This window comes from Typopeltis vanoorti, chromosome 11 (genome assembly GCF_054136105.1).
Source record: "Typopeltis vanoorti isolate ZY-2024b chromosome 11, IOZ_Tvanoo_1.0, whole genome shotgun sequence".
In the NCBI taxonomy this organism is placed as follows: domain Eukaryota; kingdom Metazoa; phylum Arthropoda; class Arachnida; order Uropygi; family Thelyphonidae; genus Typopeltis; species Typopeltis vanoorti.
In genome coordinates, this window is record NC_143559.1 from 131,588,614 (window position 1) to 131,616,028 (window position 27,415).

A 27,415-nucleotide genomic window follows, 5' to 3' on the forward strand; every position below is an offset into this window, starting at 1 on the left:
GTATAATCACCAAAAGTTGCTAGCAATTCTAATATGATTAAGCTGCCTTTACCAGGCCATGGCATCGTTCTCATGTTTTGTCGCTGCAATTATTATTCTGCTAGCTAGAAAGGGTATAGATAAAGTATCAGTGGAAATGCGAATATAATCTTCATTTTAGTTAGCAATTATCAGCAGTTGCACAATAAATTAGCTGTAGACAGAACATTGTACAGTTTTAATCAGAAATGCTGCTTTCAAATACATCCTAGTGTTCTGACTTTTATTATTATTATTATTATTATTATTATTATTATTATTATTAAAGAGATGTCAGTGTAGTTATCAGTTTGGAGTATTCATAGCAGGAAATTCAATCGACCAACTTGTTCATTTGAAATGGAATCCAAGCCATCGCATAAGCAAGAAATTTAACCTTAGGATTTGGTGAAAAACTGCGTCAAATCCACGTCTGCAAAAACTAAATAGACTGGATTCTCATTTCTCACCTTAGAATATTGTAGCGGTAATCACTCTACTTAAGTTCAGATCCCTTAGACACCCCTCTTCCTTCCAGCAGTGTGGTCACTTGGACAACATTTGCCATCCTGAATGAAAGAGACATGATGAGGAACCTATAAAGGCATTTAACCAAAAGGTTAACCGGCCTCATGAATAAAAAAGGAGTTTTCATTCTGCAAGCTTTAATGAAACTTTGATTCCAGTTTATGTTTCGCTTCATATTATTTATTCTCTGTTTTTTTTTTTCTTAGACTCGACATTGTTGACTGAAGGCAATCAATTATTATAATTATTATTATCTTTTTGCTAAGTGAATACCTCTCCTCAAGAAGAGCAAGGGCAACACTTTTTATTTTAATGCAAGCTAAGAGCGCTATCTCACTGTTAACATGCTCACGTTTTGAAATATTATTTCTTTCTTTTTCTGTTTTTAATTTTGTATCGTGAAAAAAAAATTGACATTTTTTAAAGTTTTTATTTTTACTTTTATTATCATTACTGTAATCGTGAATAACAAGAATTTCGCCTCTTCCTTAGGAAAACAGATTCGCAAACGCTCAGTCAGATTAATACTGTTGATTTTGCGTTCTTCAAAATATACTGCAGTAGATGTTTTATTTATCGTTGTCATCGTTTTTTTTTTTTTTTCTTCCTTAGTTATTTACGTATACTTACGAAAGATCGGCATGCAAGCATCATTATCTGTTTATTGAAATCTTTGTGTTGTTAAAATAACTAATGTTTGGTAACAGTTTTTATTATTTATTTACTATTAGATTAATTTCTTTGAACTTCCCTCATCTTCTACAGCAGAGTGTCGAGGAAATAATTTCTATAGTTCCATTGACAGTGAAATTAAACACAAAACCTTGCAGCGATTTAGCTATGTGACGTCGGTAGAAACATCTGAACTTCCCTTTAATCTCTGTCCTGATGGCCTTGTTAGAAATTGGGAACGAGGTTACTTAGGCATATCGTCTCCCAGATTGTCGAACGTGGTGTTGTCGGTATTACCGTCTGGTAGCGTATTGTTTACTGTAGAGTTTTAGCCGTATGATTCGATTTCGTTGTAAAACTGGATTTTGGAATTATGTCGGCTGTTTTTGATCTTGAACTGCCCGATGGAGTCAATAAAACTGATGACGAGGATCAAGTGGACGATGATGCTATTGAAATTGATGATCAGGTCAGTTTTTCATTGTGCTATTGGTGATTAAACCTAATTCGGCGAAATTTCGTTCACGTTGAATGGTTACGCCTCATGTAAGCATTCAGCTTTATGAGTTCATTGAGGAAATATTATCTGTTCAATACAGCGCATATTGTCAACAGTGAGTTTTTCATATTGAAATAGCCACTTTAATACGAAACATGGAAACACATTTCGTCACATGCTGCACAAAAAGATTGTGGTTAAGTCAGACTAAACGCGAATTGATATCCGGAGGATCTAGACTATCATTAAGACCAACTTGTGAAATATTTATGGTCTTCATACCCAAATAATAAAGTAATCACAGAAAGAGTATTTTATGTGTGTGTGTTGTATACAATGGGCTGTGTGGTGTAGAGTGCCCTCCAGCGATAAATCCTTGCACTCCTTATCACGTTAATAATCATATATATTAATACCACCTGAATTGTATAAGTTGAATTTTTTAACCATGCGCCGCCATTCCCACAAGCAAGAAGTCAGAAAGTAATTGCTGTTTGTCGAAATGGAGAAGTTTGGATGTAATGAATAAATTCTTTGACATTCCAAAATGGGTCAAGAAACTCCTGTTGCATTTTTTCGCATTTCGGTTATCAATAGTGATAGTTGGCGGGTGTAATATTTACATACACACAACATATTTTCTAGTACTTAGTTCTGCCATAGAATAGAGAATGGATATTCTGTGTTCTGATCGTGCTACGCACATTCTGTTTAATAGAACAATAAAAAGAAAGTGGAAAAGATATGTTCCATAAATGTGAAAAGCTATCTTACTAATTGGTAGTAATAACAATATTTTTAAAAACAACTAAGCTTTTTTTTTTTATGTCAACCTCACCTAGTAAAAGTTGTTTAAAACTTTTAGTACATTGATACTGTACGTGGATAGAGTTAGGTAAGATGAAAACTTGCTGTAGAGACCACATATGATTTTATGCTACTTAAAGCTTCTGTTAAACAAAGTGATAACATATTGTACTGTGCTGGTGAAACTATTTGTTACCAACTTCAATTTGCCACTTGTTAGTTTGGCGATTTTTTTTTTCTTTCAGTAAAAGATGATTAAAAATCAGAGAAGATGACTTATATAGCATTATTAGAACAAAAAATTGCACAATAACCCTGCTCATTAAAATTATGAAGCAAATAGAATACTATAAAGTTCCTTGCAATTCATTCAAGCATGGAGTCATGTTTTCATCCACATTCAAATGGTTTTTCTCTGTGGTCACAAATTGAGTATACCGTATAATTGTCATATGCTAAGTGACAAATGTTTATGATGAATGTAAAGTGAAGATATCAAAAATAGTAATATCATGATGTATTTTTGAGATGTTTGTTTCAATGACATTGCAAAATAAGTGCACACCTTTGCTGAATTAAAGCAAAAGGTAAAGTTAGTAAACCGAGGTATAGATCTGTTACAAATTATTAATCACATTGCTGCTAAATTACATGGAATTATATAAAATGATAGTTTAAATGAGCAGAGTTTTTTATTTTCCATATTGAAAGTGGAAAAGGAAGGTTGCAAAATGTTTTCGAAGCTATTGAAAAGATTAAGATTAGAGATGGAAATAAGAATATTGTAAAATGAGATGATAAAGCTGACATAAAAACTGAAGACAAGATTATAAAATGGACTGAAGAACAGTGCTAGAAATGTTCAAGAGGAATTAGAAATGCATATCAATACTTGAGGTAGAAAAATATATCAAAAACCTGGAATATGGAAAAGTCAGATTATATATTTTTACAGTGGCACTACATAATTCTGAAGGCATGGTCAAAAGATTGAATTCCAGATTGGAGTAAAGCCTCTCATTAAAATGGGAATAAAACAATGAGAAAATTGCAGAGGAATTTCCCTACTCTCTTGAGTTCCAGATAAGATTCATGAAAGCATATTTGAGAAGTGACAGAAGATTGTAGAAAAGAAACTTGGGGAAAGAAACTAGCTGGGCAAGTCAAATTGTGGCTCTCAGGTCTAGTTTTTATTTTAAGACAAATAGTTGAGAAATCATGGCAATTTAACAAGGATCTAAGTTTTGTAGATGTGCACAAGGCAAATGATAAAGTGCTAAGAGAGAATTTCTTCAGAATGCTACCTTATATGGTGAAAACAGGACATTATATAGAATAATATTTAGTTTCTATTTGTATAATTAAATTAAATGTGTATAAGTGTCAAATTGTAGACCAGTTTGTATTTCATCAGTAGTTATTAAGATTTTGGAGAAATTAGTGAGCGATCATTTACAACATTGGGCAGATGAGGGTATGTTATCTCTGAGAGTCAGCATAGATTTGTTAGGAGGTGTTCTTGTTTTAGCAGTCGTATTGCGTTTTATAATAAAGTGACAAGTTGTTGAGGGAAAAACATTCTGCCATTTTTTTTTTTTTTTTACAAAGGCATTTGATAAAGTGCCACATGATAAGCTGATAGTTAAGTTGCAGCACATGGGTTTAGATGTCAGATTAGTGAATTGGATTGGGGATTGGATGATGGGTATCAGAGAGTTGTGTGTGAGTAGGCTGTATCAGGGAAGCAGAAGATTACAAGAAGGTTATCATCTGTAAACAACTGATGTGAAGCTGGAAAAGGTTATTAGTAATAGTGCAGATGTAGATCTTCAAGAGGATTTGAATAAAATCGACAGATAGACAAACTTTCCCCTCATCATGACGAGGATCGAACCCAGGTTTTTTCCAATTGAAGGGCGCAATGCTTCGCTATTCTTCCAATTACCCTACGGCAGCTACAATAATTCAGTAAGAATGTTTCTTATATTTTCTTCTTCTTGGTCAATGCTTATTCCTGTATTTGATATAATTTGTATATTTTCTTTAATTTTTTTTCCCACTGATACCTTGAAGGTATCCCTGTTTGTGTAAAGTGTTTCAGCTTTTATATTTTTTCTTTTTTGTGATACAACTCTCTCGGCTTTCATCGGTATTTCTATTTTCCCTCTCGCCATTCTGTGATCAGAGATGATGCCAATATCGTTTAAAACACTAACATCCCTGATTTGTTGTCCTATTCAGGCTCAACCAAGTCCATCTTCTGTTGGGAATACGTGTCTAATAAATGTTACAATGGCGCAAGTTCCATTAACGATTCAACTGCTTCAAGCTGTCTCCTGAGTCTGTCCCAGGAAGTGGTTTGTAATTCCACACATATATACTTCTTTAAACAAAAATCTACATGTTCAAGTCACTTCTCAAATCAAGACTATATGTTAACTCTCCCTAACTGGAAGTAAGGTGGCTTGCTACCATGATTATGGACAAATGCTCTGATGCTATTACCAGATCTGGCAATCTCAAACATCTGGTTCCCTTTATTACATGCAGTTTCAGGTAACTATATCTCAGTAGCTACATAAATTCCATCTCCTTTCCACCATCTGCCCTTTCTCTTTCCAATCTATAGAAGGAAATTGGAAGATTTTAAATACATAATAGACTAAGAGAGAACAAGGTTACCTCCCCCTTGGAAGTAACAGTGCGGTTTACACAGGTTTAGGGAGCAGTGAATGAGTAAAATAGGTTGCATGGGTAGATACAAATGAATTTAAGGTGAGACATGATAGGATTGTGTGAGTAATGGTCAGTGTGGGTCTCCTATGATGGACTTAAGTTCACACACATAATAATGATGTCTTTAAGTAGCAGATAAATTTTCAGTGTGCCAGACCACCACCCTATGTGTTGAAAGCTGGAAAAAAAGTTTAACATTTGTGCTCTAGGGTACAGTTTCCAAATTAACACTTAGCCCACCTACAGTATTAAAGTACAATGCTTAGAATCTTTTAAGAATGGGAAGTGAACATTCACATTAGGTGAGCCTAATCTACACACACATAAATATGTCATCATCATCATCATACGTATCAAGGATTTAGGCCTAGTATGGCCTGTTCCGGTCTTAGAAGTCATCGTTGAATCGTTTAAGAGGACCAGTAATTGAAAAAATTAAAAAACATAGATGGATGGAACACGTTCAAAGAATGAAAACAGAAAGATTACCAAAACAAGCCTTAAAGTACAAGCCATTAGGAAAAAGAAAAACATAAATATGTATTATAAATAATAACTAATACCAGTTACAACTGTGGGGAGTAATTAATAAGATTACTTCCCAAAATTGACAATTTGAGATGGTCATTCTTATTTAAGTTAAGCTGATAAATCAGAATTTCATAGCTATCTTTATACAATCTTTCTAATAGAAAATGACTTTATGTAAGATGTATCTTTTTTTTTTTTTTTTTCAATGAACTCTGTGAAAAAAAGAAAGCATGTGATGAGTAGGTTCAGATATGTTCAACTCCTGGTATCTTATATAATCCTGATATTCACTCATGGTTCTTCATGTCTATCATGACAGTTAGATCTTCAACAGCCAGGAAAACATGAGAGAATGCTGGATGGAGCAAAGGAAAGAGTTTTCTTTCAAAGTGTGCAGGAAAATTACTAGCTTGTGAACTGAATGGAAGGAGATTTGTGGAGTAAGTTATGGTACACAGGATCCTGCAACAATATTTTTGCTAAAGTTGATACAAAAATGAAAATTAAGTATGCTCTTCTGTGGAGATCTAGGATGAAGGCCTTACTTGGGAGTTGGTCATCAGAGAGAAAGGTGAATTTAACATGCTGAAATTCTGGTTGTAAAAGAGCTTTCAAAACCATAATATGCACTTACTAAATCAATTTTGAGATAAGATATTGGACCCAGTTAAGCACTATTAAAACTTTGGTTCACTGAACACATTATGCTCTATGGACCCTCTTTTAAAATAATTTCAATATATTAAATCCACATTTTTCACCCATGGCTAACTCTCAACTCAGTATAAACCAGATAAAGTAAAAAAATGTTACACATATTGCACACATGTGTGATCTATAATTTTGCAATTTGTAAAATTCTGAGGGTGTTACAATATGTTCTAATCAAAAATCCTTTTATATGAGCTTTAAAAATTCACTGTGTATACAATGAAGTTTCATAATATCATGTGCTGACATAGATGAGCATTGATCAGCAAATCTTGCCAGAATGCAAGCCCATTGCATATTTTCCTTATCTCGTAGGCTTAAATTTCGGGTTTAAATTTAGACCTTTGAAAGTGCCATTGTTTTGGTATTGACGGTTACGAGAGATTTTACTGTATAACCAATAGATTCGAAACAAGACTTGATTCAATACAACCCTCTGAACAAGCTAGTTTCAGAAAGAACTTCAGTACAATAGATCTTATTCAATCAGTAAGCCTGCTTATTGAAAAATGCAATGAATACAACCTTCCTCTTCACATGACTTTCATAGATTTTGAAAAAGCTTTTGATTTCATAAAAGCATCATCAATAATAGAAGCTCTTAGAGATTATGACATTGAAAAACAATTTATTAACATAATAAAATATATTTATGGAAATGCTACATCAAATATCGTTCTTAATAAAATAAGTGAAAATTTTCACATAAATCAAGGAATAAGGCAAGAAGACACCATTGCTCCCAAATCTTCACAGTAACACTGGAACATATGATTATGTAATTTAGAATGGTCCAATAAAGGAGTCAATATTAATGGAATTAAATACCCTAAGGTTTGCTGATGATATTCTTATTATTGCAAACAATATGACAGATTTAAAAGAAATGATTGAAGATCTAACAACTAAATCACTAGAAATTGGATTAGACATTAATTCTGAGAAAACCAAAATAATGACAAACTGAAAACGATATGATGAAAGACACAATGTTAATGTAAACAATAAAGAAATTGAAATAGTAGATGAGTATGTATACTTAGGAAAATTGTTAACAATGAAGAAACAAGGAATCATGGAAGAAGTGAAAAGAAGAATAGAAATGGGATGGGCAGCTTTTGGAAAATTGAAGAGTTTTTTTAAACAGCAAAATAAAACCTGAGAACAGAGCAAGACTGTTCAACCAATGTGCATTGTCTGTTATGACATGTGGAACAGAAACTTGGCCAATCAAAAAAAAGGTAATAATAGATAAAATGCAACAAACAGAAAGAAGAATGGAAAGATGTCTGCTAAACATAAGACTCAGAGATAAAATCAAAAATGAAGAAATAAGAGCTAAATCAAAATTTTTAGATATTAGAGAAAACATACTTAAAAAGAAATAGAAATAGGCAGGACTCAAGGACAAAAAAGATGGACAAAAGTTTTACTGGAGTGGTGGCCATAAGAAGGTAAAAGATCAGCTCGAAGATCTGAAAGAAAATGGTCAGATGATATAAAAAAAACAATTGAAACTTTTTGGCACCAACAAGTTTCAGGATAAAAACAGATGGAGAGAATTAGGAAACACTTATAGTCAGAAGTGGCTATGAAAAGATAAAAGAAAGAGAGAAGACAGGATATGCATTACTAGACTGGATGATAATGAAAAAGCTAAATATGATGTTCATAATATAGTATATTCAGCAATATAGGCAAAAATGGTTACAGACCAGAATACTTCAACAAGTTCTTTTGATCCTTCCTGAAAGCCTGAGACTGTAACTGGCCATTAGGCCTACTACTGGACATGTTGATGATTAGTATGAATTAAGTGATTAAATTACATACATACACTCATTATTTTAATTGCTAATATAGCCTACTTTCATTTAGGAGTGCCTCTTTTTTTACAAGGTCATTGGCTCTTTATCCAAAAACCTAGGGCATTACTGAAGTGTTATAAAACTAATATGTGAAGAATAGAAAATAGTAGAAATTTTGGACATACCTTTTTGGATATTGTTTTCTGTTTCCTTATTCCAGTGATGTTCCTTCATATGCTGTTAAGCTGAAGGTTTTTTTTTTTTTTGGGGGGGGGGGAAGTGGGGGAATTATTTGAAAAAAACCTGGGTTTTTTAACATATGTATAAATATTATTATTATTATTATTAAGCTGGGTAGAGAGTGTTTTGGGAGGGGGGGGGTGAGAGAAGGATCTGATTTTCTTTTAGCCGTAAACGATACCATAAAATGTGACGAAAACTCAATAAATGTCCACCGACACTACATAATCTTTGAGAGTTGGAAGAAGCTCCACAACATAAAAATTAGGTCACGACTCCAACCAACCAATAGGAAACAACACAAGTACACCAAAGACAGGAATACCTAACCAACATGACATAGCATCCATGAGTCCCGAAGGAAATGGCTCACACCCCTGTAACTCCCAATCCTGACTTTTTTCCCTAAATCCTTCCTCTTATCCCCCCCCCCCCCCCAAAAAAAATTCTCTCTTCAGATCCATCTCTCACTCCCCCCTCAAAATGCTCTCTCTACCCACCTTAATAATAATAATATTTATACATATATTAAAAAACCTGGTTTGTTTCAGATAATTCTCCCACTCCCTCCCAAAAACTCTTCCTTTAACAGCTTAACAGCATATGAAGACACATCGCCAGAATAAAGAGACAGAAAGCAACATCCAAAAAGGTATGCCAAAATTTCTCTTATTTTTTATTCTTCACATATTAGTTTTATAACACTTCAGTAGTAATGCCCTAGATTTTTGAATTAAGAGCCAATGACATTGTAAATGTGTTGTGAATGGAGAACCTGTGGAACAAGTAAAACATTTCAGCTACTTAGGCACAATTTTTACTGAAGATGGTAAACTAAATATAGAAATAGACAACAGAATCAGCAAAGCTGGTATCATGGGAAGTCAATTGAATAAATTCATATGGAATAAGAAAGAAATTAGTCGGAACACTAAATTAGCTGTATACAAGACTGTGTTCAAACCAATTTTAACTTATGGATCTGAGAGCTGGGTCAGAAGTAAAACACTTGACCAAAGACTAGAGACCGCAGATATGAGAGTCCTGAGAAAGATTAGAGGCGTGAACAGATGGCATCAATGGCAATATCATATTAAAAATGAGGATATTAGGAAAGAACTTGACATTGTCAGCATCCAGGAATGTGTTAGCAGAGCTAATCTCAGATGGTATGGTCACTTAAATAGAATGGGAGAGGAAAGATTAGCAAAACAAGTGTTCTCTGCCAGGTTGGCAGGAAAACGACCCAGAGGAAGACCAAGATATAGGTGGATTGATACGGTACAAAGTGCCTTAGATGATAGAAATATAAGATCTGATAATGTTGGAGTCCTGACAAGTAACAGACTGATTTGGAGGAAAATTGTAGATAGGAAGTTAGTAATGATGTAATTTTTTCATGTAGTACTGTCATATCCTGTACACCCCTTGAGGGTACATGGCAGGAATTTGATGATGATGATGATGATGACATTGTAAAAAAAAGGAGCACTCCTAAACGAAAGGCTATATTAGTCATTAAAATAATAGTTTATTTTAGAGGAGTAACATGGGAATTTTCCAAGAAATAATACCTATACATACACTCAGTTTTTTATCTCACCTACAGGCAAATCAGCCATGAGAATACATGCAATTTACAGACAAAAAAAATGCTGGTGGTGTTGATGATGGATAATTGATTGTGTTATTTGAAAAATTGAGTAGTAGGGGAGACAGTGATTTGTCTGTAGTGGAGTAGAGTAGAGTGCCCTCCCACAGTGAGTCCTTGGAGGTATCACATAATAGTAATAAATGATACATTGCAAATTTATTAGTATAATTGAAACAGGATTACTAATTAAATATATTAAATGTGAATTAATTGATTTAATGAAATACATACATTAGTACAAGCTGAGGTGTACAGCTTTATCAGTACAGTATAGTACAAATGAAAACAGGTTTGTTAATTGCTGTACTTACAAAGATTGTTACAGTAGTATAGTTCGCCCACCATTTCTAGATCCCTTCTTGGCTTGGTGCCAAGAATAGTCGATTCATGCTGAAGGGGAGAAAGAAATGAAGGATGTACGAATTGGTCGCCAACATGCGAAATCACGTGCTTTCTTGTCGCTGTACTAGTACTAGCTTGATTTTTGTTGTTCTCTTTTTGCATTATTTTTTTATTATTAATTTGTATGATGGATCCAGTACAGTCAACAAGTTCTGTTGTTAAAAGTTTCAGTAACTCTTGCAAAAGAATATTGAATAATGTGCTGACATTCTGCGAAAAAGAATCGTCAGAAGGCCGTCTTCTTGTTCCCCTTTCTCAAGTCATAAAATGTGCAAGTGCAATTGCGGGCGTATCGGGATCGACTGTTAAAAGAATTCGTAAGGAATCAAAAGATGAAGGTAAGCCAAAATTTAAATCTAAAAAAAAGCGCCAGAGAAAGAAAACTATCGAAACCATAGCTTTGAATGATTTTGATGTAGACGTTATAAGAAGAGCTATTCACGAATTTTACGTGGTCGAGGAAAGAGTGCCAACTGTTCCAAAATTGATTCCTGTGCTTAAAAAAAAAATTAATTTTCCTTGGAAAAGAGAAACTTTGAGGAAAATACTTCATGAAATCGGATTTTGTTTTAAAAAGTCCCAGAATAAAAGGAAACTTATCATGGAGCGAAGTGACATTGTTTTATGTTGAACGCAGTATTTGCACGTATTAACACTCTACGTACATTTTTCCAACTGTTATACAAGCAAAATAGTTACACTTTAAAAACAGCAATGTTCGTAAAAGAAAAGCTAAATTTTCCGACCTGTAATAATAAACAAACTCAGTTTGTTTATTATTACATCCCAGAAGACAGACTGATTACCCTATTATCGGAATGGATTCTCCTTTTTCTGGCATGCGCAGAAGTGTCGAGGGACCTCAAATCGGTGGGCGAACTACCACTCTCAAAGTGGCAAAATTTAGAAATTTACTTGGATTGTAGAGCTAATCATTCTGGAAGTTGAGAGCTGCCAAGATTATCATCTGTTTCATAGCTGATTCATCATGGATCTTTAATGTTAAGAGAGAACAGAACATCTTGAAGCGAAGATGTTTAATGTGCTTTGATCTTTCCATTATAATTTTTCGTATATCGAAGGAAAATTCATTAGCTTTTGTTTCAAAGGTAAGTTGTCCTAAGTTTTAAAAGAGGTATACCATGAGTAGACATATCGATACAAAATTAATAACGGAAAAAACTCACGTACAAAGATTATTTGATAGTATAATTTTCGCCTGTGTGTCACAGGCATCTTCAGTACATATTAAGCTCAAATTAAACAATAACTGACAATTACAAAAAAGCGCCACCTAAGTAGCTGGTGTAAGATAACTAAAAAGGTCAATAAATTTCCTAAAAAAAATTTGTAAAGTACTATCTCCCATAAAGGGGATAGACGTAAGCCATCGGATCTGTTTAAGTTAAGAGAATGAAGTAGCGTTTCACATGTTTCTTTATAAAGGCGTTCCATGAGGAACTGACTTTTGTGAAGAACTCTTGTCTTTCTCCAATGAACTCTATGATCAGTTTAGATGTTGTTTCTTTATTTACAAATATGCCTCTTTCTGAAAGCATTGAATTACTACAACAGGAATTTCCTTCAGACATTGTAAACGTATTTGATTTTGTAATACATTCTGGTTATTTTTCCTTTAAAAATAAGTTGTATCAACAAATTGAAGGAACAGCAATGGGCAATCCTTTCTCCTTCTATCTCCAATTTCTTTATGTAACATTTTGAACAACGTATCTTTGACAACATTTCTCCCAGATGTACTCATTGGTTCAGATATGCCGATGACATTTTTGCTGTATGGAATGGCTCTTCGGATGAACTTCAACAATTTCTCACTAAGTTAAACGCACTTCATCCTAGGATCAAGTTTACCCTAGAAGTAGAATCAGATAAGCAGTTAGCCTTTTTAGATCTTCTAATTCTTCGCCAAGCAGATGGTAATGTACATTTCTCAGTTTATAGAAAGAAGACTCATACAGGCCATTCTATCCATGCGGAATCTTATCGCCATTCCAGTCAAAACGCAGGAACTATTAAAACTGGTTCATCGGGCCCACTCCTTTTGTTCTTCAGACGATCTTTTACAGAAAGAACTACAATATATAACTTCTTCCTTTCTATCTAATGGTTATAAGAATTGCTTCATTAAAAGAACTTTAAGTAGTTTTAATATGTCTTCCTCTTCAAACACAGAAGAAATAACGCGCATTCCTAGCCCTTATGTACAAGGCATCAGCGAACGTATAGCAAAAGTTTTAAAACCACTGAATTTTTGTTGCCTTTCAACCATTTAGAAAAATCTCCACCTTTCTCACTTCTCCTAAGGACAAGCTTCCACATCTTAATCATCCAGGTGTCTACCAGATTCCATGCTCTTGTGGATTATCTTATTTTGGATAAACGGGGAGATCTGCCTCTATTCGGCTAGAAGAACACCAATGTTAATTGAATACTTTAAACCTGAAAAGTCTGGACTTGCAGAACATGCCTTCTTCTCTAGACACAGAGGTCATTGGAGAAAGACAAGAGTTCACAAAAGTCAGTTCCTCATGGAACGCCTTTATAAGGAAACATGTGAAACTCTACTTCATTCTCCTAACTTAAACAGATCTGACGGCTTATGTCTATCCCCTTTATGGGAGATAGTACTTTACAAATCAACTAATCTTTCCTAACTTTTTATTGTGTTGATTTTTTTTTTTTTTTTTTTTTAGGAAATTTATTGACCTTTTTAGTTATCTTACACCAGCTACTTAGGTGGGCCTTTTTGGAATTGTCAGTTATTGTTTAATTTGAGCTTAATATGTACTGAAGATGCCTGTGACACACAGGCGAAAATTATACTATTAAATAATATTTGTATGTGAGTTTTTTCCGTTATTAATTTTGTATCGGTAAGTTGTCCTATCTCTTTGGTTAATTTACCCATTAAGTCTACTAACCTTTTACTAGTCAATTTCAGTCAGTGTTGCCCTTAGACCCAGGCAAGAACACTTTCCCAAAGGGTCCTGTGCTTTAGAAGGCTTGCATATCAAAAACACAGAAAAATAAATTTGTGAAAGTTCTCTGACAGTGAATTGATTCAATGAGAGATATGGGATTTGTCTGAATAATGGCTAATTTAAGTCTCCCACGATGAGTCTCCATACTCCATGGAGATACTGTATAATAATAATAATTAAATAAGAGGAAAAAGTAAAATATTCAGAATCAATCTGATAGAAAAAGAAATTTTATGGAATAAATTTTCAGGTGTGGTGGCAACAGTACTGGAAAATTGGTCAAAAAGTAAATTCAAGAATGGGTGGTTAAAAATATGATACTGTATGAGGGCGCAACATGGTTTTGTGAAGGGTTGGTCATGCCCTAGTAATTTATTATCTTTTTATAATAGTAACAGCAGAGTTGGATAAAGGAAATAGCTATATGGTGATTCTGTTGAATTTTGCAAAGGCATTTGACAGAATACCACATGGAACTCTGTTATGCAGATTAGAACGAATGGGAATGAATATGACACTGGTTAAGTGGAATAAGAGGGTGGCTGCTGGATGGATATAAAAAAGTGGTACATGGAGAGGTAGAATTAAGGCGAAAACAGTTGACTAGTGGTGTGCTAGGACCATTGCTGTTTAATTTGTACATAAATGATATAGGAAATAACTTGAAAGGGAATATTCAGTTGATTGCTGATGATGCAAAATTAAGTAGAGTAATAGTTAAACTAGGTAATGTGGAGCCTATTTATATTGCAGGACAATTTAAATAGGCTGTCAGTATGGGCAAAAGTTAATGGGTGTCAGTTTAATAAATGTAAAATTATGCATTTTGGGATAAATAGATTACAAGCTGTGTATCACATTGATGTCACTGTACTCCATGAAATAGATGAAGCTAGAGATTTAGGGGTGGTGGTAGACAGAGAGTTAAAGTTCAGAAGACATATTACTAAGGTAGCCCATAAGATTACTTGGCTATTGAAGAACACATTAACGAGTAGAGAAAAAGAAGTTGTTATTCCTTTTTATAAAGCCTTAATATGCCCACATCTGGATTACTATGCTCAAGTTTGGTTTCTTGGGGATAAGAAAGCGATGGAGAGGATTCAGAGGTGAGTGATCAAGATGAGTTGCCTGTGGAATGTTTCCTATGAAGATAGGTTAAGGGTGTATTGATTGCAGAAGTTTATTGGCAGGAGAAAAAGAGGGGATATGATAGAAATATTGAAGTTGCTTCAAGAGTTTATAGGATTGATTAGGGGGAAACATTTCAACACTTGGCTGGAGAGACCAGAACAAGGGGGTTATTCCTGGAAGTTGAATAGAAGTGTGGTTAGTAGGGCTGTGAGGACTAGATTTTTTGCTTGGAAAGTTGTGAATGACTGGAATGAGTTGGCAGAGTCAGTTGTGAATACTTTTTCTGTTAATGGGTTCAAGGAGAGGTATGATAGATTGGTCTCCTGCAATGTCTTCGGACTCCATAGAGGCACCCGTACAATAATAATAATAAATATATAATAATTTATGAATTATATATGACTTTATTTTATTACTCATCTGAACATCACTGGCCCTTCAACAGAACACCCATGCATGTCTTTATATTTTGCCAACTTTCAGTCATACATATCTGCAGCTTTACACTTTTTTCAATTTTTTGTTGTTATGGAATCTATTTGTACTCTTGCTCTGCACTCCACAAATTATCTGTATAATTTATTATACAGATATTTTGCTAGGGGATGGCCTGAGTATATGATGAACAACAGGTATTTCTTCATTATTGTTATTCACTTCATCAGATTTCTTTATTAAGCCTACTTACTACTCTTGGCATCAGGTCCTGTAGCACTTTTTGCATATTCAAGGAACTCTTTATTTGCATTATGAATTTCTTTCTCCTTTGATACATTAAATCCTTTGTAGCCATTGCCAACGTTTCCTTTCATTCAGAGAATTTTCTTGTATAACGAGACCTGTAGAATATCCATAATTATAGAATCACGTGTACCACAGTAAAAATTAATTTATTATACAGATATTTTGTTTTGTATATTGTAAGACATCATCAGTGTGAGCAGAGAATGATAATAAGGAATTTGAATAAAGGAAATGGTAGAGCACATTTGTTCATTGGTTAAAACTATTGTTGGGTTGAAAATAAAATTAAAATTAGATAAATCGAGTTTAAAAAAAAAACAAACTTGAGCATGAATATTGATTTAATTCAGTTAAGGATGACAATTTCCCACACTTTAGGAATGCTAAGGCAGGCATTATGATTGAGGTTAGGTCACTGAAGTAGGACTTCAGCACTTTCTTTGTATAAATGTTCATGTTTATATATATATTGATATATGTAATACTTTGGTGTTTTTTCCATTGGATCTGGTGGCTAGAGTTTTCAATTACGCATTGTGCTAGGCCAGATTTGTGAAGTTGAGTCACATATGGTGTAAATGTTCAGAGATGCATTGACTGACAGATCCTCCTGTTTGTCCATAGTAAGATAAGTTGCATGAACTTTGTATATGCCACGTAGCATTGTGTCTACATTGTCTCATAATTTTTGCCTTTCTTTCTTTTCTTTCTTTCTTTTATTCCTTATTGTTGTCCTCTGCTCATGCTAATGATGTCTTTCGATATGCAAGACAAAATATATGTGTAATAAATTTATTTTTACTCTATTATACATGTGATTCTATAATTTTATCAGGAGAATTGTCAAGCTTATGCCAGCATTTCTTTAGTGTTGATGCTCGTACCTTCTCGTAGACACTAACAATGAAGTAAAGTGCTTCTTTCACGTTAAATTGTTTAATAAATATCAATACAACCTTGCAGGCTTAGACTTCTGTGGCTAATTGGTTCAAAAGATATATTTTGGTGATTACACCACATTTTTTATTATTCAGCTATACAAAATACTGAAATAATAGTTCCCGACAAGTTTCGTAAATCGTAGGATTTACATCTTCAGGGGGTAAATAGTATAACTTAAAGTTTAAACAAGAGAATTAATAAATACAAATCATAACTGTCTGGCTATTCATAAACTCAAATAACAGAATGCAGATATAAAACGTTATTGACATTGAACAATACTGGACGATGTCACGTATTCTTGTTCATATAGTCCGAGCTCAGATTGAGGTAGATTTTTTATTAGAGCTGACCACACTTGATGGAGAATTAAACCTTGATTTTTATTGCATTGGGTTGGGTTTTTTAGCATATTAGCAGCTTCTTTAAATTTTCTTATATAACTGTTGTTTTCTATGTATGACATTGTCATTTTTTGGAAGTGGTATGGAAAGCAAGACCCGTTTTATGTTCTCTTTTGTATTGTACGTCTTTTTTTGGTGTTCAGCCATGCGTATTTTTCCAGATCTTCCTGTCTGTCCTACATAGCAAATCCCGCAAGAGCAATGGATTTTATAGACTCCTGGTTTTTTAAGAGGATGACGAGGTGGTTTTGGTGGATGTAGGAATCTTGCGATTTTTTCCATAGGAAGGAAGGCTACTTTTATGTTGTGTTTGTTCATTAATTTGGCTAGCTTATCTGTAACATTTTTGATATAAGGAAGCAGTGGCTCACTCAGAGGGGGGGGCAGGCACACCCCCCCCCCCCAAAGAAAAGGAAAAAACACTAGACAAATTTCCAAAAATCTTTTCCTAATTAAAATTCATTTTTTTTTTATTTATGTTGTATGCTACTTATGAATTAGTAATCACTGCAGATGCTCAGTTATAGGTCGTATGCGATGTGTAGTGTGTATTCGCAAACATCTACTCAACTCCCCCCCCCCAGGTTAAATCTTGAGTGCTTGGCCCCTCCAAGATTAAATCCTGAGTGCACCACTGTGTAAGGAAGTGAGATTGCGTTTTTGTAATCCTGTTTTATTGTGTTGTTAGTTGGAGGCATTTTAAGGATTCTCTTGATGGTTTTTGTTGCATATCCATTCTGTTGGAGGATTTGTGTTAAGTATTTTAGTTCTTCATTACATCTTTCTTGTGTGCTGGAGATATTGTATGCTCTGTCTTGAAGAGTTTTAATTAAGCTTATTTTTTGTGAAGGCTGGTGGTGTGAAGTTGCATTTAGAAATCTTCCAGTGTTTGTCCGCTTCCTATATACTGAGAAGGAGAGTTTACTTTCTTCATTAACTTCTAACAGAATATCCAGAAAAGGAAGTTTTTTATTTTCTTCTTGTTCTAAAATGAATTTTATGGTGTTGTGCAAATTGTTGAGATAATCTTTAAAATTGATAAGTTCATCTGTTGTTCCATTGAATATGATGAAAATATCGTCCACATAGCATAGCCATATTTTTGGTTTTTTATGGTAATTCTTAAGAGCATTGTTTTCAAATTTTTCCATAAATAGGTTTGCTAATACCGGTGATAATGATGAACCCGTGGCCAAACCTTCTTTTTGTTCCCAGATATTGTCTTGATAGGTGAAAAAAGTATTGTTTATACAATGTTTAAAAAGATTTAAGATGTCCGGAGGGAAGAGGTCTTCTAGGAGATTCAAAATTTCTTGTCTCGGGACGCATAAAGGCAACGCAATTGTCGTTTTAAATGCTACAGAATATGATAACAAAATGAAAAGTCTCCTGGAAGATACAAACATCTACAAACCCTTAGACAGAGACCTGACTTGGCACACACACAAAAAAACAAATGATCTAATAAAAAAAGTGCCTCTCTGGATGGAAGAACTTAAAAAATACTTACAATCAAAACATCCTTTGATACCAGAGTATATGGTGTTCCAAAGATCCATAAGACAGTTAAGACCAATAGATGGAAGAGATTCAACGACTTCCAACTTTGCAAAATACCTCACCAACATGATCTCACAACATATAGGAAAAACATCTTCCTTCATAAAAAATAGTAAACATTTCATAGAAAAAGTGAAAGATATACATATTGGTTTAACAGACATCTTAGCAAGTCTAGACATTATCAGCTTGTTTACAAACGTCCCGAGACAAGAAATTTTGAATCTCCTAGAAGACCTCTTCCCTCCGGACATCTTAAATCTTTTTAAACATTGTATAAACAATACTTTTTCACCTATCAAGACAGAATCTGGGAACAAAAAGAAGGTTTGGGTTCATCATTATCACTGGTATTAGCAAACCTATTTATGTAAAAATTTGAAAACAATGCTCTTAAGAATTATCATAAAAAAACAAAAATATGGCTACACTATGTGGACGATATTTTCATCATATTCAATAGAACAACAGATGAACTTATCAATTTCAGAGATTATCTCAACAATTTGCACAACACCATAAAATTCACTTTAGAACAAGAAGAAAATAAAAAACTTCCTTTTCTGGATATTCTGTTAGAAGTTAATGAAGAAAGTAAACTCTCCTTCTCAGTATATAGGAAGCCGACAAACACTGGAAGATTTCTAAATGCAGCCTCACACCACCATCTTTCACAAAAAATAAGCTTAATTAAAACTCTTCGAGACAGTGCATACAATATCTCCAGCACACAAGAAAGATGTAACGAAGAACTAAAATACTTAACACAAATCCTCCAACAGAATAGATATGAAACAAAAACCATCAAGAGAATCCTTAAAATGCCTCCAACTAACAACACAATAAAACAGGATTACAAAAACGCAATCTCACTTCCTTATATCAAAAATGTTACAGATAAGCTAGCCAAATTAATGAACAAACACAACATAAAAGTAGCCTTCCTTCCTATGGAAAAAATCGCAAGATTCCTACATCCACCAAAACCACCTCATCATCCTCTTAAAAAAACCAGGAGTCTACAAAATCCATTGCTCTTGCGGGTTTTGCTACATAGGACAGACAGGAAGATCTGGAGAAATACGCATGGCTGAACACCAAAAAGACGTACAATACAAAAGAGAACATAAAACGGGTCTTGCTTTCCATACCACTTCCACTGAACATGATGTACTGTGGCAAAAAACGACAATGTCATACATAGAAAACAACAGTTATATAAGAAAATTTAAAGAAGCTGCTAATATGCTAAAAAACCCAACCCAATGCAATAAAAATCAAGGTTTAATTCTCCATCAAGTGTGGTCAGCTCTAATAAAAAATCTACCTCAATCTGAGCTCGGACTATATGAACAAGAATACGTGACATCGTCCAGTATTGTTCAAAGTCAATAACGTTTTATATCTGCATTCTGTTATTTGAGTTTATGAATAGCCAGACGGTTATGATTTGTATTTATTAATTCTCTTGTTTAAACTTTAAGTTATACTATTTACCCCCTGAAGATGTAAATCCTACGATTTACGAAACTTGTCGGGAACTATTATTTCAGTATTTTGTATAACTGAATAATAAAAAATGTGGTGTAATCACCGAAATATATCTTTTCAATACAACGTTGCCAGCATTTATTGACATCTAACAATTATTTTACAAAAAATGAGTGATCCTTGGCCTTCCCAGAGCATAATGTTCCTATATATATATATAGATATATATATAATGTTCCTATACATATATATATATATATAGTTTGGTGGTAAATACATCATCTTTATCACCATATTTCTTACACAGGAGTTGACCTCTGGGGTGAGCTGAACAGCTGTACAGAATGAGAATTTTGCAGTCTTCTGGTACGTTCACATACACGCAGTGCACTTGGGCTTCAAGCACAGAATAAACTTTTCAAAAGATTCTAACAATTTCTGTGGTAATCCAGGCATTTTTATTTGTATATGTAGCAGTGTAAATTCAAGGCCCTAGGACGGGTGTTCAACCCGTTGATCGCGGAGTGATTTTTGGTCGATCTCTTGTGTATTCCTGCTTACTTACAAATTTAATTAAAACTTAAAGCATGATATTTCATTTATCATTATTTTGTATTTTTAATTCGCTTTAAGTGTATTGCTATTGTTTATTTATTTTTCGTTAAAATTGTAAAATCAGTACTTTTCTTATAAGTCCGGGTAAGTGAATGAACTTGGATCAATGGAACTCAAACAGCGAGCTGAGTGAATACGATTATAAGCAAAGTGTAAAAACTCGATTGTAGCTTAAATATTAAATATTCCAAAGCAAAGTACACCGATTTTTTACTTAGGTTAAGTCCCATGTGAGTATTGTAAAAAAATAAACTTTGTCTCGGTATAGTTTATATTAGATGTTTTTGTAAATAACTCTTTTGAAGCTAACTGTATATACTGCTTTAATAAGAATATGTTAGAGTGTTAAAAACAAAGGCAACGTTTTTGTCGCCGAAGCTGTACATGACGGCATTAGAAAAATTGTTATTGAAACTTGTATGAGAAAGGCTTGCAGGCTCTAAGTGTAAACATCTCTGAAGTCAAGTTAAGGGGGATAAAAATCCCTTATTGTTTTTCAGCCAGTAAGCGAAACTACGATCTGAACATTTCATGCCGACGAACTGTCAGCGGAACCAAGCGTAAGTGACCACTTGGTAGTGCCACACCACGGCAACTTGTTGCAAAGGTGGAGCAAGATCCCTCACTATTCCTGATATTTTCTCATAATGTAAAAACACACAGCTCCTAGGAGATGTAGTACTGTTTTACATTATGAGAAGAGGTCACTACCCAGACCGGTTTCAACCTTTTTTGAGGTCTCATCAGTGAGTAGCTAGACCTAGAATATCAGCGTTTAAGTGAAAAGAACTTGCATATTTTTGCTATACGATTGCCAGAAAGGCATGAAACGTTCAGATCATAGTTTTCGATCGTAGTTTCGCTTATTGGCTGAAAAACAATAAGGGATTTTTATCCCCCTTAACTTATCAACCTCGCCAGAAAAAAATAGCCGTTTGGCTTTTCATCTCCGAAGTCAGTCAGAAAGAGTTCAAACAACTTTCTGATGGCTGGCAACTTACAATCAAAAGAAAGCAGAGGAGAGCCAAAGGCATGCCGAACTTGAAAAACTTAAGATGAAAGACTCATACCGATTCTTTGGGGGTTGCCAAACTTCATGTGAGGTCTCAGAGGAAGCCTAATAAAAAGGGACTGAAACAAGCAGAAGGGGTACCACTTCCAGAATTGCTGTTAGAAAGGAGTCGCTGACAGAGAGGCTGCCCAGATCCACGTTGCTTGAGAGAGGAGTTTCTCGGTTCGAGACGTCGCTAGAGAGAGACACTACTTCTAGTCCTCAGACAAGGTTTCAAATTGCCGAAAGGAAGAGTTCCAATTGCTGGAGAAAAGTTTCCAGGCCAGAGAGGGATCCAGTTAACAGTTGGCGGCAGTTCTAGCTATTGAAACGGCAGAAAAAGAAGGCAGTCGTCCAGGCATTTTTGGCGAGCCCAAGCAGAGGAGAAAAGGCAAGGCAAATTTCCCAAAGAACCTTCGCTCGTAAGTTTTTCTTTTCGCCAAGGGAGAGTAACCTTTTGCTGGAGCTGAATGAGCCCACAGCCCGCTACGTTCCCGATGAGATGCAGCTGAGCCAAAATTTCCAGAAGAAGATCTGAGACTAAAGAATTGCCATAGAACTTTTAGTGAAAGACTTTTGACTGAATGTGAGATACAGAGCCTTTGTAAGTTCAAAACTTTTATATAATTCCTGTTATAGTTGATACAAGAAAGACTTAAGATATATGTTTAATAGTATTAAGAAATGTCCATAAGAGAATCAATTGGCATGTTAGAGGTTGATATCAAATGTGTAAAGATCACTTAACACAGATTTAGGTAACCTCTTTACGAGTAAGCTTAGAGATTAATAAGTAAAAATTTGTAAACTGAGAGTAGGTAACCTTATGTGTTAAAGAAAGTATTTAATGTTGTTGAAGAAAGATAGCTCTAATTTTTGCTAAAGAGTTTTTATAGATGGATAGAGTAAGCAATCTCCCTAACGTTTAAATTGTGTATATTTCATAGTAATGTAAATAATTGTCATTTGACTTTCTTGTTAAAAGAGTGCTGCCTGTTTGTTTATTTACAACTGCACTGTTTCTAAAATAAATCGGACTTGTTGAGCAGGAATCTAAGTGAGTTGGGCAAAGCGTGAAATTAAGAAACAGAATAGACCACAACTGTTTGTGAAAGTTTCAATGGGAATTTGTGTTAGAAATCTACCAGCCGTATATATTGAGTTCTTTTTGTTAATCAAAGATATTAGTGGCGCAGTCTCATTTTAAATAAATTTTCTACTATCTTAGGCATAAGACTCATAATGCGAAAGGTAGATAAACATAGCACGTAATAAGATAAACAAGAAAGATTCTGAGATAGAGAAAGCGTGCACAGCAAATTAGAATAACGGAGAATAAAGTATAGAGTAAAAGACATCACAAGTAATTAATAGAAATTACAAGTATACAAAGTTAAATAATAATAAAAGTTTACAATGTCGCAGTAACGACTGGATAGCAAAAGTAGACGTATAAGAAAAGCACATCATATGTGTTTCATTTAATTTGAGGATAATCATGAGTGTTTCAAAGAAATCGAAGAAATATCATTTTCACAAGGCATGGGAAACGGATTTTTTCTTTACAATGGTAAATGGAAAGTGTTGTTGTTTGATTTGTAATTCATCAGTAGCAATTCCAGAAAAAAGGTAATATTGAGAGACATTTTCGATCGCTACATGCAAAATATGATGCAGATTTTCCCAAAAATTCCAAAATATGTAAATTATAAATTTAAAGGCAGGACTTTCTGGACAACAGAATATGATTTCGAAAGTAATAAATAAACCAATATCAGTCACTATTGTATCTTTGAAAGTGTCATTTATTAGCAAAAGCAAAAAAAGCCTTTTACTGATGGAGAGTTAATAAAAGAATTGTTTCTTGAAGCAACAGAATCTTTATTTTCTGATTTTAAAAATAAAAATGAAATCATTTTGAATATTAAAGATTTACAACTTTCCAGAACAATGGTTATGAGAAGAGTTGAAATTTTAAGTGCCGGTCTGAATACTCACTTAATGTCAGACATTCACCAGCGTGTTGCATTTCATTACAGTTTGATGAATCAAACGACTTCACTGCTTTTGCCCAGTTAGTGGTATTTATTTGCATGGTATTTCAAGATTATTCAAGTAAAGAAGAACTTTTGAAAATTATACCATTATTGGAAAGGACTAGGGGAGAAGACATTTTTTCTGCATTTGATGAATTTGTGAAACAACACAAACACTTCCGCTTTTTAAACTTGTGTCTATTACTACTGATGGTGCTCCTGCAATGATAGGTAATAAATCAGGCTTCATTTCATTTTGTAAAAACGATGACAAATATCCAGGTTTTTTAACGTACCACAGTGTTATTCACCAACAAGTACTGTGTAGTAAAAGATTAAACACAAAAGATGTTTTGTATATTACATTTAAATTTGTAAGTTCTGTTCTAGGAAAAGCCCTACAACGGCGGTTATTTAAATTACAGGCAGATGATGATAGGGTACTTCAGTTGTACAATAATGTTCGCTGGCTCAGCAGAAGTCTCATCTCATCCTCCTAGATGAGTCTTTGACTCCATGAGGTCTTGTTTAATAATAATAATAATAATAAAGTCAATTTTTAGAAAGATTTCTTGTATTAATTAACGATATAAAATTTTTTTCTTGATGAAAAAGGAGATATTTATCCACAATTGAGTGATAAAAGATTGTTACACTTATCATTTTTAGTAGATTTCTGTACGAAATGAAGCAATTTAAATTTAGAGTTACAAGGTAGAGATAAAAATTTAATTGACATGTTAAGTTCAATAAAAACTTTCCAACAATACTTTCTTTTATTAAAGAAAAATATAAATGACTGCAAATTTAGACGTCTCCCATATTTATTAAAATTTTTGAACAAAATCAAGAAATGCTTCACTATGATTTAAAAGAATTTATTCGTGAAATAGAATGAGTTGAGGAAGAAATAAATTCAAGATTTAAAGATTTTAATAAAACTGAAATGATTGTATGTTTTATCAATAATCCATTTCAAGAAAACTTGAACATCACAGAAATTTCAAATAAAATTAGTGTGCTGTTTGATATAAACCAAGCTGAAGTAGAACTTGAGATAATTAACATTCAGAATAGTTTACATTTAAAATCAATAAACAATGAAGTCATTTAGAAGTTCGCAATAAAAGTTCCCCACGAAAAATTCCCAATATCATCTGATATTGCATGAAAAATTCTGTCGTGTTTCGGATCGACATATTTATCAGAATCCGCTTTTTCAAATATGAATGTCATAAAAAATCAATTAAAAAACCAAATTACAAATGATCATTTGGATGATTGTCTGCGATTGGCCACTTCTTCATATCAACCTGACTATGAAAATATTGCGAGGTCCAAACAATGCCAAATTTCACATTAACTTTTTTTTTTTTAATCAACAAGCATTTCCTGTAACTTGTAAGTTTGTAATCTGTTTTTTTTTCCCTAACTTTGGTGTTCCAAAATAGAGAAATAAATATTTTATTCCAATATGTTTTTTTTTTTTTTTTGTATTAAAATAATTAAAAGTGATAAATAAATTTTTAAATAAACAAAGTTTTTAGTTGTTTATTTGTGCGTAATCAGATATCAGGTTGGGGGAACGTGATCTATATAAGAGAGTAGATTGCTGAATAACTTTTTATAGAAAAGTAGCTCGCATAGTAAAAAAAAGGTTGAACACCACTGCCCTAGGACAATCCTTATCACCAGTGGCTTACATCTATGCATGTCTGCTGCATTTGAGCACCCTAGGACAGTAGCTCTATCATCATCATCATCATTGTCTGAATCCTGTTTGCCCTTCTTTGTTCCCCTGCTGTTAATGTCCTTTCATTGCCAGTGCCAATATAATATAGTTTCATAGTATTATACACTTTCTTGGAACTGAGGAGCTTTCCGGCTACAAGTTTAGTAAACTGTCTTTGTAGTTTGAGGACTGTTTTTCACCACACACTTTTATAGATAGATATTCTGTGATTTTTGTAAACTCTTGAAGCCATCCTTCACTAAGTCACACTCATGTTCTAATTTAAGTTCTTTATGGAATAACTTAGCATGTTCCATTAGCATGCTACCTAAAAGTTCACAATCACTGTGACATAGCTAAAACTATTCCATCATCACTCAATCGTGCTCAGTATTCTTACCATTTTTCTGACAGTCATTTGCTTCTTGGAATCACTGTTTGCAAAGAATTTTAGTATTTTGTTCCTTTGCTTCTTTATATCATAAACGGTTGATATTCCAATATCATATCCAAATCCAAAAGTATAAATTGTATAAAGTGCAGGCCAGAAGGGTAACGAGTGTGGTAAAAACAGCAAAAGCCGATTATGAAAGGAAACTAGCTATGCAAGCAAAAGAGAATCCCAAACAGTTCTTTCAGTATGCTGCAAGCAAGGAAAAAACTGTACATGGCAAAATGATTTTAAGGAATGACGATGGTAAGCAGGTCACTGAACCAGTCGATATAGTGGAGTTACTGAGCGCGCACTTTGCAAAAGTATATCATCCAGGTGGTGACATTGAAAAAATGAAGGAACCATTAGTTTATATGGAAATTGTGATGAATAAAGTGGAGGTGAATAGTCTATTATTACAGAACCTTAATGTGAATACATCTGTGGGATTGGATGGTATACCGGCACGGGTCTTGCGTGAAGCGGCTAAGGAGTTATCAGTGCCCTTGACCATGTTGTTTAATCTGAGTCTCGGGTCTGGTTTAGTCCCTATTTTATGCAGTGAAACTATTTTCCTAGGGGAAAATAGTTTCACTGTATAAAGGAGGATCCAAGACTATGGTGGCAAATTACCGACCAATCAGCATATCAGGAGTCGTTGTCAAGGTCTTGGAGAAAGTAGTCAGGGGAAAAATACAGGAATGGATTGATGAAAATGAGATACTGTACAGGGGACAGCATGGCTTTGTGAAGGGTAGATCATGCCTCAGTAACTTTATCGAGTTTTATAACAAGGTGACGGCAGAACTGGATAAGGGAAATGGATTTACAGTGACAGTGATACTGCTGGACCTGGCAAAGGCGTTTGACAGGATACCACATGGAATTCTAATCCGTAAACTACAACATATGGGAATGGATATAGGGTTGGTGAGATGGATAGGTGGGTGGTTCATGGAGAGATATCAAAGAGTAGTTTATTCAGGAGTAGAGTCCAAAAGACGGCCTGTGACTAGTGGTGTGCCGCAGGGTTCTGTTCTTGGACCACTGCTGTTTAATCTGTTCATTAACGATATAGGGAAGGATCTAAGTGGAACAGTTCATTTGTTCACTGATGATGCAAAGTTGGGTAGGGCAATAGTGAATGCAGAAGATGTCAAAGTCTTGCAGGATGACTTAGATAGATCGGAGTTCTGGGCTAAGGAGAATGGATATCAATTTAATGTGACAAAATGTAAGGTTATGCATTTTGGGGTGAAAAGATTGGCAGCAGTATACCACATTGGTGGAACTGTACTCCAGGAGATTGAGGCCAGTGACTTGGGAGTGTTGGTGGATAGGGAGATGAAGTTTAGGGGGCACATTGCAAAAGTAGCTAAATCAGCTCATCAAGTCACTTGGTTGTTGAAAAATACCTTGACGAGCAGAGACAAGCAAGTTATTGTACCTCTGTACCGAGCCCTGATAAGACCTCATCTCGACTACTGTGCCCAGATTTGGTCACCTCGGTTCCTTCTTGATGGGGAGGAGGTGGAGAGGATCCAGAGGCGAGTGACTAAGATGATAGCAGGTCTATGGAATGAACCATATGAGAACAGGTTGAAGATTTGTGGGTTGCAGAAACTAGTTGATAGGCAGAAAAGGGGAGATGTGATTGAGACATTC

General features: G+C 34.3%; 1 protein-coding gene across 3 annotated transcripts in view; it reads left to right on the forward strand.

Moving 5' to 3' along the window:
• The first annotated feature begins 1,190 nt into the window (after positions 1–1,190).
• S6k (Ribosomal protein S6 kinase) overlaps positions 1,191–27,415 on the forward strand; it is a 366,025-nt gene continuing 339,800 nt past the window's right edge. For all 3 annotated transcript variants that reach the window (XM_090400916.1, XM_090400917.1, XM_090400918.1), the window contains exon 1: positions 1,191–1,687. In XM_090400916.1, coding sequence (XP_090257042.1) covers positions 1,592–1,687 — 96 coding nt within the window. In that variant the 5' untranslated portion in view covers positions 1,191–1,591. The remainder of the gene's footprint in view (positions 1,688–27,415) is intronic.